The following is a 14,750-nucleotide window of genomic DNA, read 5'->3' on the forward strand; positions in this document are numbered from 1 at the left end:
TTGATGGTTGGACTTCTTATAATTCAAGTAATGCAGAGCGTCTGAAGCTGTGGTAATCGGATCCTACGGACTTTGAAGACAGCTGCCAAAATATCCATAGCACAGAGGTTTGGCAACTTCATTTAATCATAGCAAAAGGATTACAAAGTGCAAAACAAGCCCCAAAACAGCTACGAAATGGGCCAATTCAGAAACCGCCTCAGGCTAAGAAGTTGCTCGGGCTTGCTCCCTCTTCACTCTGCCTGTCTTCCCCCTCTCGAACTACTTTACCTTGGCCGAGGTTGGCACCATTTGTGACACACAGGAGAGAAAGGTGTCAAGGGGAACTGACTTTAGATCAGAGAAACAAACAGTGTCTGGTGGTATGTCAGGCTCAGGGCTGGTGAATCCCAAAGCATGGCACCCAGATTATCCTGGTGTGGGAAGGCTAAGGTCACAGTCTACCTGGTGAGAACCTCTGAAAGACAAGCCAAGTGGCAAATTTAGAAGCTGTCCCTTGTCTCTTTAAAGTGAGAGCTTGCAGCTATCCATGATGCTTTATTTACCAACAATAATACAATTTGCATTGAGAGCAATAGCTTGTTCATCAGTCAACAAACGTTTTATGATCGTAACAGGAATTAAGGGTCACTGGGTGCCGATCTGGAATTTCTCATTGACAACCTCAGCTGTAGAGGCCTCTTTCCATTCTGCGCATAAATATGGCGACTCCAATGTGAAACCTTTGGTCCTTCTGCTCCAGAAGGGGCTAGGAATACGAGAGAGTGGGCAAGAAGGACCTTGAGAGGCCGACATTGTTTGGGTGCCAAACATCCTATTTGCTTGGCTCTCACTTGCACAAGTTCCTGGACAACATAAAATATAACACAAAACCCACAACATTCAGCACAAGTTTCTATTAGGCAACTTTAAAAAGGTGCAAATGCAGACTCCTGTGTAAATCTGATTTGCCATGCTAGGCCAAGCTTATTTTATTACATACATTCTGCATTCTAAGAACTAATAACTTCATATTGTAAACATTAAGCATACAGAGTTAAAATTCAAGGCCACATTATATCATTGATTGTCTCTTTTGTCGTGTATCTTTGGCTGGCCGAGATCAACTCGTAGTGTATAAATGCATAAGTTATATAATTATTATATAAAAAGGAAAAAAAATGTTGACTCGAATACTTCATTCTGACAAACGCACAGCGTTCGCGACTCGAAAGGAAAACTGGAGCCCGCCTAACCCAATTGCCTAGATTTCAGATGGTGGTAGCCAAGAGGGCCATCTCTTACCTGACCCTGTGGAGAACAGAGCCCCCACAGAATGATGAGGTCCTGAACGTTTCTTTTAAATATTAGACAATTCCAGTTAAAATTTTCTTTTGACAAACAAAAAAAAGAGATGCATATTTTTGTTTCTGAATCCCATGACTTCCCCTTCCTCCCTAACGCTGTGTCCTTCCTCCTAACACTGGGTTTGGTATAACACTGACCACCTTCAACCTCAAGTCTCCATGACTCATCCTCCACAGTCCCAATACTGTCCTAAGTCCGGTCTTGACTGTTTGGGAAGCTTCTTTCCCAGTCCTTGCCTCCTCCTCCCCTGCTTCCATCTCTACCACCTCCTCCAGCCCTCCGTCCACAAGCACGCTCCCTCCGCACACATTCTCAGTCCACCGTTCAGCTCACAGTTCCTGTAATAGTATAAAGGAGTTGGAAACTTTGGGTTGTCTTCACAGTTTGAAAGAGCTGCTGGCTGTCCATCAAATGGAAGGAATCTGTTTTCACCCAAAACAGCGAGTGTCGATGAGTTCCACGTCAATGTCTGCTGATGGGCCACAGTCTCTCTTCTTTTCTGTTTTTGTTTTTGATATGTTTCTATTTTTAAATACAGGTAGTTTTCCTTAAAATGACATTATACATGGGATGTTAGGTCAAGACTGTGTTATCTCTATGGGTTTAGTTTAATCCCAGTTGGCATTAGCAGGATCCCAAACTCTACTCTAAAGTTTATACGCTTCTTAAGAACACTTTCTTTGGCACTTTGTCCTCATGACGTCATGCTTCTACTTACAATGTCTTTTACAAGGTTGGTCCACAGATTGTATGTCCATATACATTACATTTTCAGCGTCCTCTTTATTTTTGTAGCACTATTTTAGTAATTCCCTCCCACTAAGAGTCTTTGGATCTCTTCCCTGGCTTCCTTCCCCAGCCCCCGTCAAGCGTTTTCATTCCTCTTGAGGCACTTTTGAGTCGTGTTCTCCAACAGAGTTTGTGGCAAGCTATTGGTGATCATGTGTTGTTGGCAAAGGCCTCTCCCAGGTCTTTAGTAGTAAGTGCCCAGATGAGAAGGCATATGGCTGGCTGGAAGCCTAGTGTTGGGGTAGATCCCTCCAGTTGGCGAATTCCAGTATGGATTCGGGGCAGCAAAAAAACTGGACGACGTCACGGGTAGGGCCGGAGGGTGGGGGGCCACAAAGTTCATCTTCTGTGGGTGGGCGTGATAAGAGCCCATGTAGGGGAGGTCCGAGGGGTACTTGTAGAGAGATGATTCTGGAGGGTGGGGCTGGAGGGCCTGGGCGATTCCATGGAAGTCGAACTTGTAGGCGTAGCGCTTCCCGTGGACTTTGGTCATGATATTTTTGTCATAGTAGTAACGGAGGGCACGGCTGAGTTTATCGTAGTTCATATTGGGTTTGCTTTTCCGTTCTCCCCAGCGCCGGGCGACCTCATCCGGATCCGTCATCTTGAATTCCCCATTGGTGCCTTCCCAGGTGATACAGTTGGAGTTGGAGCTGTCTGACAGGAGCTCCAGGAGAAACTGCCAGAGCTGGATCTGTCCACTCCCTAATGAGGTGGGAAAAGGAAGGAAAACACCTGTGAGCACAGGTTCTGAGGGAAAGGCGCTTTCTTCAGTGATAGAAGTGGGTGCTGTTGGTGTTCCACCCGGATCTCCTTTACAGGCTTGTGCACCCATCCCTCAGCTGCTGGCGGGGGGTTGGCTGCTCCTGTCCCACAGCTCCCCCCTCTTCTCCAGAGAACTGCCCTTGGCCCAGCAGGAGCTGCCTCACTCACCCCTAGGGAACTCACAGCCTGACGGGCTGACACAGAGTACCAGAAGTTGGCCCCCTCGCCTCAAGGAGGACCAACTCTGTGATGCTGTTCGTGCTCCAGAGCTCCCCATGGGATCCAACTGAAGCGAGGTTCCAGCTAAGGCCACAAGCTTCCTAAGCTTTTCCCCTGCCCTACCCTGCTTTGCCACACCCTCTGCCCCGAGAACATACACTTAATTAATCACTTGCACAAGAATACTTAGCCCAAGCTCTATGTCTAGGGAACCTGCACTAAGATGATGATCCTTGGTGACTATCAGGCGGATCTACAGATCCGAGTCCTATATGGAATGCAGAGAATTCTTATGGGGCAGAGTTCAGGCTGGTTCCATCCATTTCTGACTTCCTTAGAAGAACAGCCCAGTCAACTTTGTGTTTTGGGGGTGGAAGGGCTTATTTTTCCTATTTTTTTGAGGCAGAAAGTGCCGCCACATTGATGGCAATAATGACTTAACACCATTTATATTGGCTAGGTCAAGCAAAATAATAAAAGTCAGATTTAGGAAATGAACTTCTAAAAGTTTATGGAAAAAAATAGAGAATGGAAGTAAACACCGTTATTTCTAACATAACATTTTGCTGGCACACAGAAAGCAATTCTGTCAAAACTTTTCCTAGAACAGAATTAACCCACTCAAAATGAGGAAGTTTAGAAAAGAGTTGGCTCTTTTTCAAACCAGATCACCCATTTCCAGTATTTAGGCAAATGCATCGTAACGGAAATCCATGTGTTGCCCCTGCATTGCAATGCCCATTGTGTTAAGAAGAGTTTCCAAAAGAAAAACCGTAACAATGAGTGATTGTATGCCCTCTTGGGGAGCTGAAATGAGACTCCAACTCATTTAATCATCAGGATTTTCTTGATCTCATCGGAGGCATGTAGATGCGGCTTTTATGTTTTATTAACTTCAGAGAAAAATCTATGCACATCATTCCAGCCACTCTTTTCCAATACTTTAAGATCATTTATGGCTCCCTGAAGGAGAGAAGCATGTGAATATCAACAGTAATATTGAGTACCAGGAGAAGCTAAGACGTGTTGAACAGATTTTAGAAGTTTTGAAAATGGATGAGAGGCAGGGCTTTCCTCCCAAACTCTAGCTACTGCACCGCCTTGGGCTTGTTACCAAAAAGATTACCTTTTATTATGCTATCAGTAAATATCAATAGATGTGATAAAAATGAGTGAAGAACTTTGGCTACTATTCAGGAATTGATGTCATGTAAAAATCAATTATAAATTTGTTTTTCTCTAAATCCTTCCCACTAGCTCCCTATACAAATTGTCCAACTCATAAACCCTTGTTTCCACATTGGCTACATGGAAATGGACATGTTTGTGAATTCATCCATACGATAGATCATGAGAAAGGTCAGCCTTTTCTGAATATGTTCTGGAAAATGATCATTTTCAGTCTAGCAAACACATTTGAAATGTATTAACAGCTTGTAGTTCATTGCAATGGAAGTCTTTGCTTTTTCAGGACCACATATTCAAACTGTTCTCAATCAAGTTTTGTTGCCCCCAACATTTCATTAATATGCATTTTAAAAAATACAAAGAATGGTATGAGAAAACCATATGGTTTTAGTATATATATTGTAACCAAAGGATTACAACTTGAAAAAATTCCATATATGACCTGGGAATTTAAACATGGATTTTTGATTTAACAGTCTAACATATGCTTCAGTATAAACATATAGAGTTGTTTGAAAATAAATATTCACTGTTAACCTCTTCCCACAGAGAGAGCAATTCCACAGATTTTCTACAAATACATAGACCTTCCTAAACAGCCAAAATAATATTCAGTATCAATTCAAACCTGGGCATTGCTTCCTAGCAATTTGTCCCTTGCCTACTTCCTTTATTTGTTTTTTATTTATTTATTTTTTTTTGGAGGAAGACTAGCCCTGAGCTAACAACTGCCAATCCTCTTTTTGCTGAGGAAGACTGGCCCTGAGCTAACATCCGTGCCCATCTTCCTCCACTTTATATGTGAGATGCCTACCACAGCATGGCTTGCCAAGTGGTGCCATGTCCACACCCGGGATCCGAACTGGCGAACCCTGGGCCACCGAGAAGCGGAATGTGGGAACTTCACCACTGCGCCACCGGGCCGGTCCTTTGCCTACTTCCTTTATAAATGTGTATAAAAGAGAATCAGAGGACAAAAGTGGTTTCATATCTCTACTACTTCTAAAGAACTAGAAGGTCAAGGACCTAAATTTACTGCTGGAAACTCAAAGCTCAAAGGATGGATGAGCAATTTCTCACCAGACTATTTTACCCATTAGTCTTTAAGACACAGGACTCAAACCTCTAGCACTTCAAGGGTCTATGGAAATAAAAGATCTGTAAACAAAATTCATAGCTTCCAACTCTGAGAACAAAACCGTAAGTGCAAAATCAATTAATATCTAAGTAAGTGTTATAAAATGTAGCATTATGTCAAGCTCATTACTTGTTAAACTTAATATTCATAACAAAATCCATTGCTTTCGCAGTATAGAACAGATTTTTCTCCTTGTGGAAGAATTCTCAAGGACACACAATGGTTGCTGTGAAATCACAGGCAATGGTAAATTAAATGAGTTACTCGTGGCCACAGAATTTCAAAAGCAATTTATTAAATTCCTATTTTACTGTCAAAACAGCAACACTGACTGTGCAAGAAAAGTGCGCTTTAGAATATAGACTAGGGATTCCAAAACAAGAGTACTTAAGGTCCAGGAAGCCTAGGAATGGCTTGGGCTGTTCGCTGGCCAAACCAACAATAAAAGCAGAAGCTCTAACAACACCAGATCTTCCATCCTAACAGCATCGTCACCTCCACCTCGTGAATCACCTTTCTTTGGTAAAACCCTTCACACCTATTTTCTCGCTCCATCTTGACAACCTCCTTGTAACATCAAGAAGGAGTAGCTACTTCTGTCCTAGTTTTGTCTAGGATAATGAACTACAGAGTCAGGATTGGGGGGAAAAAATAAAGATGGAGGTAGCCCACCTGCAGGAGAGCCCAGTGGGTTGAAGGGGAGAAGGGTGGGGCTTAGAAGGGGAAAGCCAATCCTTCAAGTTTTAGGAGAAAAGTGGTCTCCTAATGCAATTGTAAGAAAAGAGGAGAAACACGGTAGCAAAGAGGTACGGACTGAGCAAAAAAGGGCAAAACATCTAAACGGTTTATAAACCACAGAGAAAAGCAGAGCTGGGAGTGACTCAGCAGCTGTGGGTCTAGTAGGAGGATTGTCCCCGAGCAGGGCACTGTGGCTGCCAGGTGACAGAGGGACAGAGCAGTAAATAAAGCAGAGAGGGCCCAGGCAAGAACCACAGCAGCCGTTGTTTGGGGCCACTTTCTCCAGGAGTTTGGGTGCTGCAGAAAAACCCGGGTGCACAGCCTGGCCTCGCCACCACGCTGAGATCAAGGCAGCAGGCGGGTCCCAGAGGAAAGCTTTGCCCTGGGCTCAGTGTGGCTCAGACAGGACTTGTTGGAAGGGCAGGGGAGGCCGGTGGCTGGAAGTACCACCTTGGAGTTGGCAGTGCCTCAGCTGAATCCTGGCTCTGTCACTTATGGGACCTTGGGCAGCTCACTCAGTTCTCTGTGCCTCAGTGTCCTCAGGTGCCAAATGTGGATAATGGTTATAGTGCTATCTTGCAGGGTTACTATGAGGATGAACTCAGTACATGAACGCTCTTATCATGATTTGTTTGGGCTGAAAACTAGAGTGTAAAGAAGGGTACACCCCTCTCCTAGAGCCAGGAGATGCCAAAAGAAAGACACCTACTCCTGTGGAACTCCATGTTGGCCTTGCAGAAGCTGGGAACGGTGGGGTTCTCAGGGCAGGCTGAGATCCACTCAAAGCTTACTATGAGGCAGGCACCATCCTGAACACTTCACATGTGTTTATTTAACCCCCCCCCCCACCAAGAATCCTGTGATAGCCCATTATAGAGATGGGGAAATTCAAGCTCAAAGAGGTACAATGACTTCTTTTGCCCAAGGTCAGCAAAGGTTGGCACCCAGACTCCAGGCTTTGATGCTGAAGTACTGCATGAACCATTGCTTTCAGGCCTGGTTTCAGCACACACCTCCAGTGTCTCCTCAAGTCCTTCCCAGTTGGTCCCCTCCCTGGGCCTGGAGTTTGGTAAGTCTCCAGTGGAAGACTGGACACTCCCACCTCCTAATAAATGGCAAAACATCCCTAAAACTGGTCTCTGGTTTTGCATGATGTGGGATACCTTTTCACACCCCCCATTAGAAACTAGCCAGTTAGCATCAAGGGAGCCACTGAACATGACCCAGGAAAGCTCTTTCATGGAAAGGCAACTTCAGCTCATCAGAGGAGCCCCACTAAATGCTCAGCCATTCTGACAGGATGTAAAGAAGCGACGTTGCTTGTATCTGATCCATGACATATAATAATGCAAGGACACGCTTTTCTCTGCAGGAGAAATACGGTCCAAAGTGTACGCCAAATGGATATTTGGGATGGAGATGTTGAAATGCTGTTGTCATCTTGTGCATTCATACTGTATGATGTCATCTTTCCATTTAAAATGATTAGCGTTTGCATTGTCTAAAGAGCAAAGGCAGCAATCCTAAGTGATGAAGGATTTATCTTTCAGAGAATGGGAAAATGGAGTGACAGGAAGAAGCATCCTCATTAATAGAAAGATAAAAGACATTCTGGTTTCAGGGGGAAAGGCCACATGAATACAACAGACACACAGCCTAAGGGGAGATGGAGAGAAGGCCTAATTCATTATAAACTAAGTAAAATCAAATTTTATCTTCAAATGAAAAGCTGGATGCTGCCACTTTCCCCAGGCCCAGTGAGAATGGTCTTTGTGGTATAATGTGGAGTCTTTTGCTCATGATGCCAGTGCTGCTGACTCATTACGTACCAAGACATTTTCCCAGGCCTGGGATGGGTTTGCAATCTCCTCCTTACTCTGCCCCCAAGGCCTCTACCCACAGTGGGCATCCCCAGGCTGCTGGGCACAGTGTGCCACTGTGAGAGTTGGTGATCTGCTTAGGGGCCAGTGACTGTCTTTGGTCCCACTGTGAACCAAGCAACACCTTTGAGCTGTGACAACATGGGCATAAACATCGATTTCATTTAGCCAACTTGTGTGAGTGAGAAGGCCAGTTTGGTCTTGTCTAATGCAGCTTGACAGTTTCCTCTTCTTCATCTCTGACCTCAGACACATGCACCTAGACAACTGTTAAGATAGAAATGGAAATCCTTCCTTTCTATTCTCTTGGTCCCCATTCTTCAAGATCTCCCTTGTCTCTCATGCTTACTCAGGGGCATTGCGGGGCACAAAAATAAAAGCAGACTTTGGGGACAGAAAATCAGGGTTCAAATCTGGTTCAAATCTGGCCTTCCTTCTTTTTGGCTATGTGACCCAGGAAAAGTTACCTAATTTCTCTGGACCTCTGATTCCTCTTCTGTAGGATGAAGATAATGAGTTCCCGGGGCTGTTGGGAGATGGGACCACAGACATGAACCCTTGCCCAGGTATTATATGGGGTGGGAGCTATTTGATCGCTCTTTCACATTATTGTATTAATGTTCCCAGAGGGCTTCAGCTTCCACCCTTTTCCTCTTTCTAGTCTATTCTGAACATTGCTGACAGATCAGTCTTCCTGAAACATGACTGATAATAATCATCTCAAAACATAGTAATCGTTTTTATTTGAATGGTTACGGAGACAGTTACAAATGGAAAGCTGAGCACGGGTATGAGGAAGGACCAGACACTCAGGAGACTTGGCCACCAGGTGGATGTTCACATAAGAGAAAAGAGCCTGTGGCTCTATGGTTTGGACGGTGTTGTCATTGCCTGTGTCCATCTCTTCACCTCAATGTAAGCCCCCCTGAGGGTCAAGGATGGTATCTCATTATTCCTTGTATTCTTTTATTCACCAAATAACTATTGAGCACCTGGTCCAGGGTCCCGGGGAAGAGTAGTAAACAAAACAGTCCCTTCTAACTGCTCAGATGCTTAAAAGATATTTGCCGAATTAGTTAACATTAACTAAAATTTAATGTCAAAGATGCAGACACTCAATAACGATGATATTTCACATTCTCAAAGTAGAAATTCCCTTGTGGGGAATGTATGCTGAGTGAATCTGAATTTTTCCGTTTCCAACCCTATTTGGGCCTCAATGTTTAGGAAATATACATTCCAGCTTGTACTCGCAATATGCCTGTGACATCTTGGCATTTGAATTTGCTGTTGAGAATATGCAGCATGTGCTGTGAATTTCTGAAGTTGATGCCAGCACAGCTGGTTCTGATCTGAATACAAACAAATAAAACAATTTGGTTGGCACTGAACTGTGATGACAGGTGACATTCCTTGGCAAGGCACAGGTTACCAATGGGCCAATTAAGACTCTGTACTTTCTTCTAGCATCTAAGTTCAGAAACAGATCATTCAGTGAAGATGATCCTAAATTTGCAGTCTTGTGGTTATAATTAAGGTTCTCCTTTTAAAAATATTATTTTATCTGCTTGGGAGCCGGGTTGGATTGTGTCCCCCAAAATTCATCTGTTGTAGTCCTAACCCCCAGTTCCTCAGAATGTGACTTGATTTGAAAATAGGGTCCTTACGGAGGTAATCAAGTGAAAGTTGAGGTTATGATGATGGGCTCTAGGCCAATATGACTGGTGTCTATAAAAAGGGAAATTCAGACACAGAGACACGTAAAGGGAAGACGAGATGAAGACAGACAGGCAGAAGATGGCCATGAACAAGTCAAGGAGAGAGTGCTGGAACAGTTCCTTCCTTCACAGCCCTCAGAAGGAACCAACCCTGCCAACACCTGACAACCTTGATCTTGGACTTCTGTCCTCCAGAACCGTGAGATAATAAATGTCTGTTGTCCAAGCCCCCAGTCTGTGGTACTTTGTTACGGCAAACTGACACAGCGTGGATTACACAGTAATGCTCTTTGCTAAAGGTATCATCTTAATTTAGAACCTGATTCATTTTTTTCCACCTAGCGAAATAATCCAGTGAGACCTAAAACTAAAATTTCTTCAGTTGAAGGGATCTCTCACCAATACAAGTTCATCTTTCCAAACAGCCACTGCCAAAAAGATAACTTTGTAAGAGCAAAATCATCAGCGATATCTCACCTGGATTTGCAAGGCGGCTACTGGTTGGTCCAAGAATCTGGTAAGGATCTATGGTGAAAACAGAAGAAGTCAAACCCCAATGACATGGTCATGGCTCAGTATGACATAACTGTGGGCATAATGCTGACCCACTTGTATTTCTGGACTCCAGAGCTGAAAATGACCCCCACACCAAAGTCACCCAGCACCACTTCCTGTATTGGTTAAGATGTCACATGGGATCTGAGAGAAGTTTCTTGCTAAAGTTCTCCTAGTTGGTGGCCAAGCTCTGATTTGGCCCAGGATTCCCACTGCCCAGACCAGTCCTGTCTCCATCCCAGGATACAAGTAGAGTAAACATGTGTAAGTCCCCAGTCTGCCCAAGGGCCATGTTGGCCCTGTAGCCCAGCACTGGCAGTATCAACCTTCCACTACGTTTCCACATTGGACTTGGTACAAAGGCTGAGTTGGTGCACAGGGCCTGTAAGGTGAAATTAAAAGAATTCATGGGTCACAAAGAACCAGGCTGTGTGCAAGTAGAATGTTATTGTCCAAATTTATTAGATAGATTTTGGAAGTGTTTTAGCAAAACCTCAAGTCATCCCAATTGAGTAGACTGATAATTTGGTCCCCATTTTATATACGGAGCAGTCATTAAAGAAGACAAAGAAACATTAATTCCATGCAGAAAATGACACATTTTAGAAATATGCTGCTAAATCTGTTTCTTCTCTTATGTTCCCTGGAACATACCTAACTGAGGACGCTGGTCTTCAGTTTTGGGCACTGTGGAAGGTGATGGCTGAGCAGCTGAAAATCCAAAAGTAAAAGAGTCAGTTAGCCAGAATTTATATTTGGCCACTGGCCTTTGATGCTCTTGTATCATCATTCAATCAATTATCTTAGTTATTAACATAATAGTCTTACTTTTATAATAAGAAGCATCTTATGATAAGGAAAAATTGTCCTTTTTAATGAAACCAAATGTAAACATTGTAGAGAAGAAAAGGGCACTTCGGATTATTTAAAAAGTTTATTTGTACCCCACTTTTTCCAAAATTAAAAAAAAAAAGAATCTGTGATGGCTTGCAAAACATTAAAATGAAACACAGTCTAAAACAAATAGATAAACAGAAACCACTAGGAAAAGAAAATAAAGCAAGGGACGCTTTTAAACATGGCCAAGATGAGGAAATCACCCAGTATTTACTGTCTTCAAACATCCCATGAGACATGCATTTGTCCCTGTTGAAATACATTATGTCATTCATTTCTTTTTGTTATGGAAGGAAGTATAACCCCAACAGAGAAAGACTGCATTTAAAGATCAGTTGTGCTTTGTTGCCAATGGGACAGACACTTTATGTATTGAAAAAGCACAGATTAGCTACAGAAATTATTTACTCCATCAACAGTTATCCACTGCCTTGTGACACGCACATCAAGGCAGTGAGAGTCAACACTGTACCTTTTGACTGGGGGGTGGGGTGGCCATGACCGGTCCAGGCTGATCTCCTGGGTGGTTCATAAGGTAAATCTGTAAAGACAAATAAATTGATTAAAAGATCAATAATGTAATTTTATAATAGCTATTTTGTGTTTTTTGTTTTGTTTATTAGAATAAATATTGTGCAAGAAAATCCAGTAATCCAAAGAAATATTCAACCCGGATGCCACTAGATTCGGGTTTTATCTACAAGTAATAATTTTGTATATTTTATTGATCTAACATTTTCACCATTAATCTGAAAACTCCCATTGACAGATTCTCAAACAGCTGGCTGACTCTTCTAAGGTAATTTCCTATAATCATAGGTCAAGATCATATAAAAAAAATTCTTACAATCTAATTTGTCCTGCTTCCAACTGGGACCGACCTAAATCCATCCCTTTGTTATCTTCACGACCCATCTAAAACAGAGCCCACAGCTTGGATGAATCGACCAATTGTTGCTTGAAGTCTGCCCCTAAATCCACAAATGACCTCACGTTCCTTCCTCTCCTTCTTCCCTGGAAACAACCAGCACTGGCTTCTTATCCTCTTATTTGCCAGCTACCTCTCTCAGTCACCCCTCATTTCCCTATATAATCTCACCCATTTTTAATAAATCAGTCTTAACTGTCTAGTTATTTTTATACAAAAATGTCTACTATTTCTCCTTCTCTAAATGAATTTAGAATTTCTCTAAAAGGAATTGCATGAAATCAATTGCAAGACTGAAATAGTACTGCCCCCACAATAGGTTAACAATGACCGTAAGAGCTTAAGTATACGCCAATGATTTCTTCGTATTTATATTATCACTTGTCCCAAAACCTTCCTCGCACTTCACATATGCAAATTTAATAACTATACTTCTGCATCCCCAGTGCCAGTTCTGTCAATGATTATGAAGACTCTAAGTCATTCCAAGTTTCTTTCAAAAGGATACACAAGAAAGATTATTATGCATGCTCTTACTAATTGCATACACAAAGCTATTTCTACATTCAGTCTTATTAGAGAATCTTTTCAAAACTGTGTCTTCTTGGATTGATGGGTCTCAGTTCAATGCCATGTGTCATTCTGGGCCAACTGAAAGGCACAGCCAAATACTTCAGCAGGTATTCTGCTGCCAGACACCTGGAATGGCTATAAAACCTCACTCGGAGGGCAGGGCGATGGAATTAGGTCTAAGCCTCTCTTTAAACAGATCATTTAACCTTGTTTAAAATTGGCGATTTGGTGGGTCAATCTTCAAAAAGCTTGACTATGCTGCAAAAGATGTGTCTTTTCCTATTTTCATATCCCAAAGAGAATAGCAGTGAAATGCAACGTGAAATTCAACACAGAATTGCCTTAATTTATTTGGTCTGTTTGGCTACGAGCGTCTCGACTAGTGTGGTCTGTGAAATCCTACTCTCCAGAGCTTTGGTTGAGTTAGATAATTTTTCTTTTTAAACCCTGCTATTCCTCACCACTCCCTCTCAACTGGCATTTTTGCATTTTTGGACCATAAACCTTTCCCACCCAGCTCCTCAGAGTCTCACTTTTCTGGTGTTGGGGTTGCACATGGGAATTAAATCTGCAGCCGCTATCAATTTACAACTAAATTTCAACCGAAGTCTCTGGGAGCTCTTTGCACTCGGATTCTCATCCAGTTGCATTTTGTCTAAAACGCAGTTCGCCAGAGTTTCAATTTGAGAATTGTCTCAGAAAGAAAAATCTCCTAGCAAGGCAGTCATAACAGCATCTAGCCGAATTCAGGGGTAGACAGGCATATCCACCAGGGGCTTCTGTTTACCAAATGAAAAAGCAAGATACTACAGAAATATGTTCTAGATCCTTGTTTATCAAAGTGTGGTCCTCAGACTAGCAATACTGGCAACATCTGGGAGCTTGTTAGAAATGCAGAATTTCACTTCAGATAGACTGAACCAGAATCTACATTTTAACAAGATCCCAGGAGACTTGTTTGCACTTGAAGTTTGAGAAAGCCTGTTCTAGACAATTTCCATTGCTTTTTTCTAGGAATCTGTGTTCCTACAGATAACGATTTCAGAAATGCTATCTGAGTGTTTCAATACAAATAAATAAACATGTGGAAAGAGTTCTGGACTGAATGCTTCTACCTGAGCTATAATAATGCTAATAGAATTAATAGCAAGTGTCAGTAGGTTAGCCCAACACTACTTTAAACACGAAAGTATTGTTCGTGAAACGTGACTGGAAAAAATTAAACACCAAACTACGAATAGAAAAATATTTTGAAACTCTTTATTCATAAAATCCTTCTCAGGGTGTATAACCATATCCCATCCTCCCTCGAAAATAAGTCAGGACCTCAACAACACCAAGTCTGATTTTTAGCCAAGAATTTGAGATGTTTATATGAACAATGATTAACATGTTCATAAACATATTGCCATGGAAGATAAGCAGGCTTTTGTTTTCGTTCATGAAATTCTGGTCCAGTGCTTCCTTATCAACTACCGATCACACGCTGTGTGGGCTAAGCCCCCTCCTGCGGGATGTGACATTGGGAAATGTTGAGCTAAGCCTTGCTGAGATGGGAGACAACCAGCGATGGACTCGTCAGCGGCTCCACCACCGCAAAGCAGAGGCAGTTTTGAGTAGTTCTACTCTTCAGCTGCTTGAAAAATTACTACTCCATGTACATTTGCTATTTGTCCCTCATTGATAGTAGATCATAGGACTTCTAGTGAGAACATATTTTACATTTAATTTTTGGTGGTCATTTCAACACACTTTCCATTTCTCAACCTTAATCTTCCAGATAATTAATTCATACATTTGGCAGAAGTTCCTGAAGTTGGGGAAGGCTGCTTTTTGGCATTGGTTCTGCTATTTTTTTCTGTAACAGACTGTGTTTGCAAATTGAACATTGTAAAAGCCATTTTATAGGTGGCTTAGGGTTATCAGAGAAGCATGTTATATGCCGTGATCCAGATCAAAACCCATGCAGCTACAGGTAGGGAGTTTGACCCCTGCATCTTTGTCAAGTCACTGGG

At 42.5% G+C, this 14,750-nt stretch overlaps 1 protein-coding gene across 9 annotated transcripts in view; it reads right to left on the reverse strand.

Moving 5' to 3' along the window:
• Positions 1 to 881: 881 nt before the first annotated feature.
• Positions 882 to 14,750, reverse strand: part of ERG (ETS transcription factor ERG) — a 256,558-nt gene continuing 242,689 nt past the window's right edge. For all 9 annotated transcript variants that reach the window (XM_008539408.2, XM_008539400.2, XM_008539405.2 and 6 more), the window contains 4 exons: positions 11,707 to 11,775; positions 10,992 to 11,048; positions 10,260 to 10,307; positions 882 to 2,841 (listed from right to left, as the gene is read on the reverse strand). In XM_008539408.2, coding sequence (XP_008537630.1) covers positions 2,321 to 2,841; positions 10,260 to 10,307; positions 10,992 to 11,048; positions 11,707 to 11,775 — 695 coding nt within the window. In that variant the 3' untranslated portion in view covers positions 882 to 2,320. The remainder of the gene's footprint in view (positions 2,842 to 10,259; positions 10,308 to 10,991; positions 11,049 to 11,706; positions 11,776 to 14,750) is intronic.

Source organism: Equus przewalskii, chromosome 27 (assembly GCF_037783145.1).
Source record: "Equus przewalskii isolate Varuska chromosome 27, EquPr2, whole genome shotgun sequence".
NCBI classification, from domain to species: domain Eukaryota; kingdom Metazoa; phylum Chordata; class Mammalia; order Perissodactyla; family Equidae; genus Equus; species Equus przewalskii.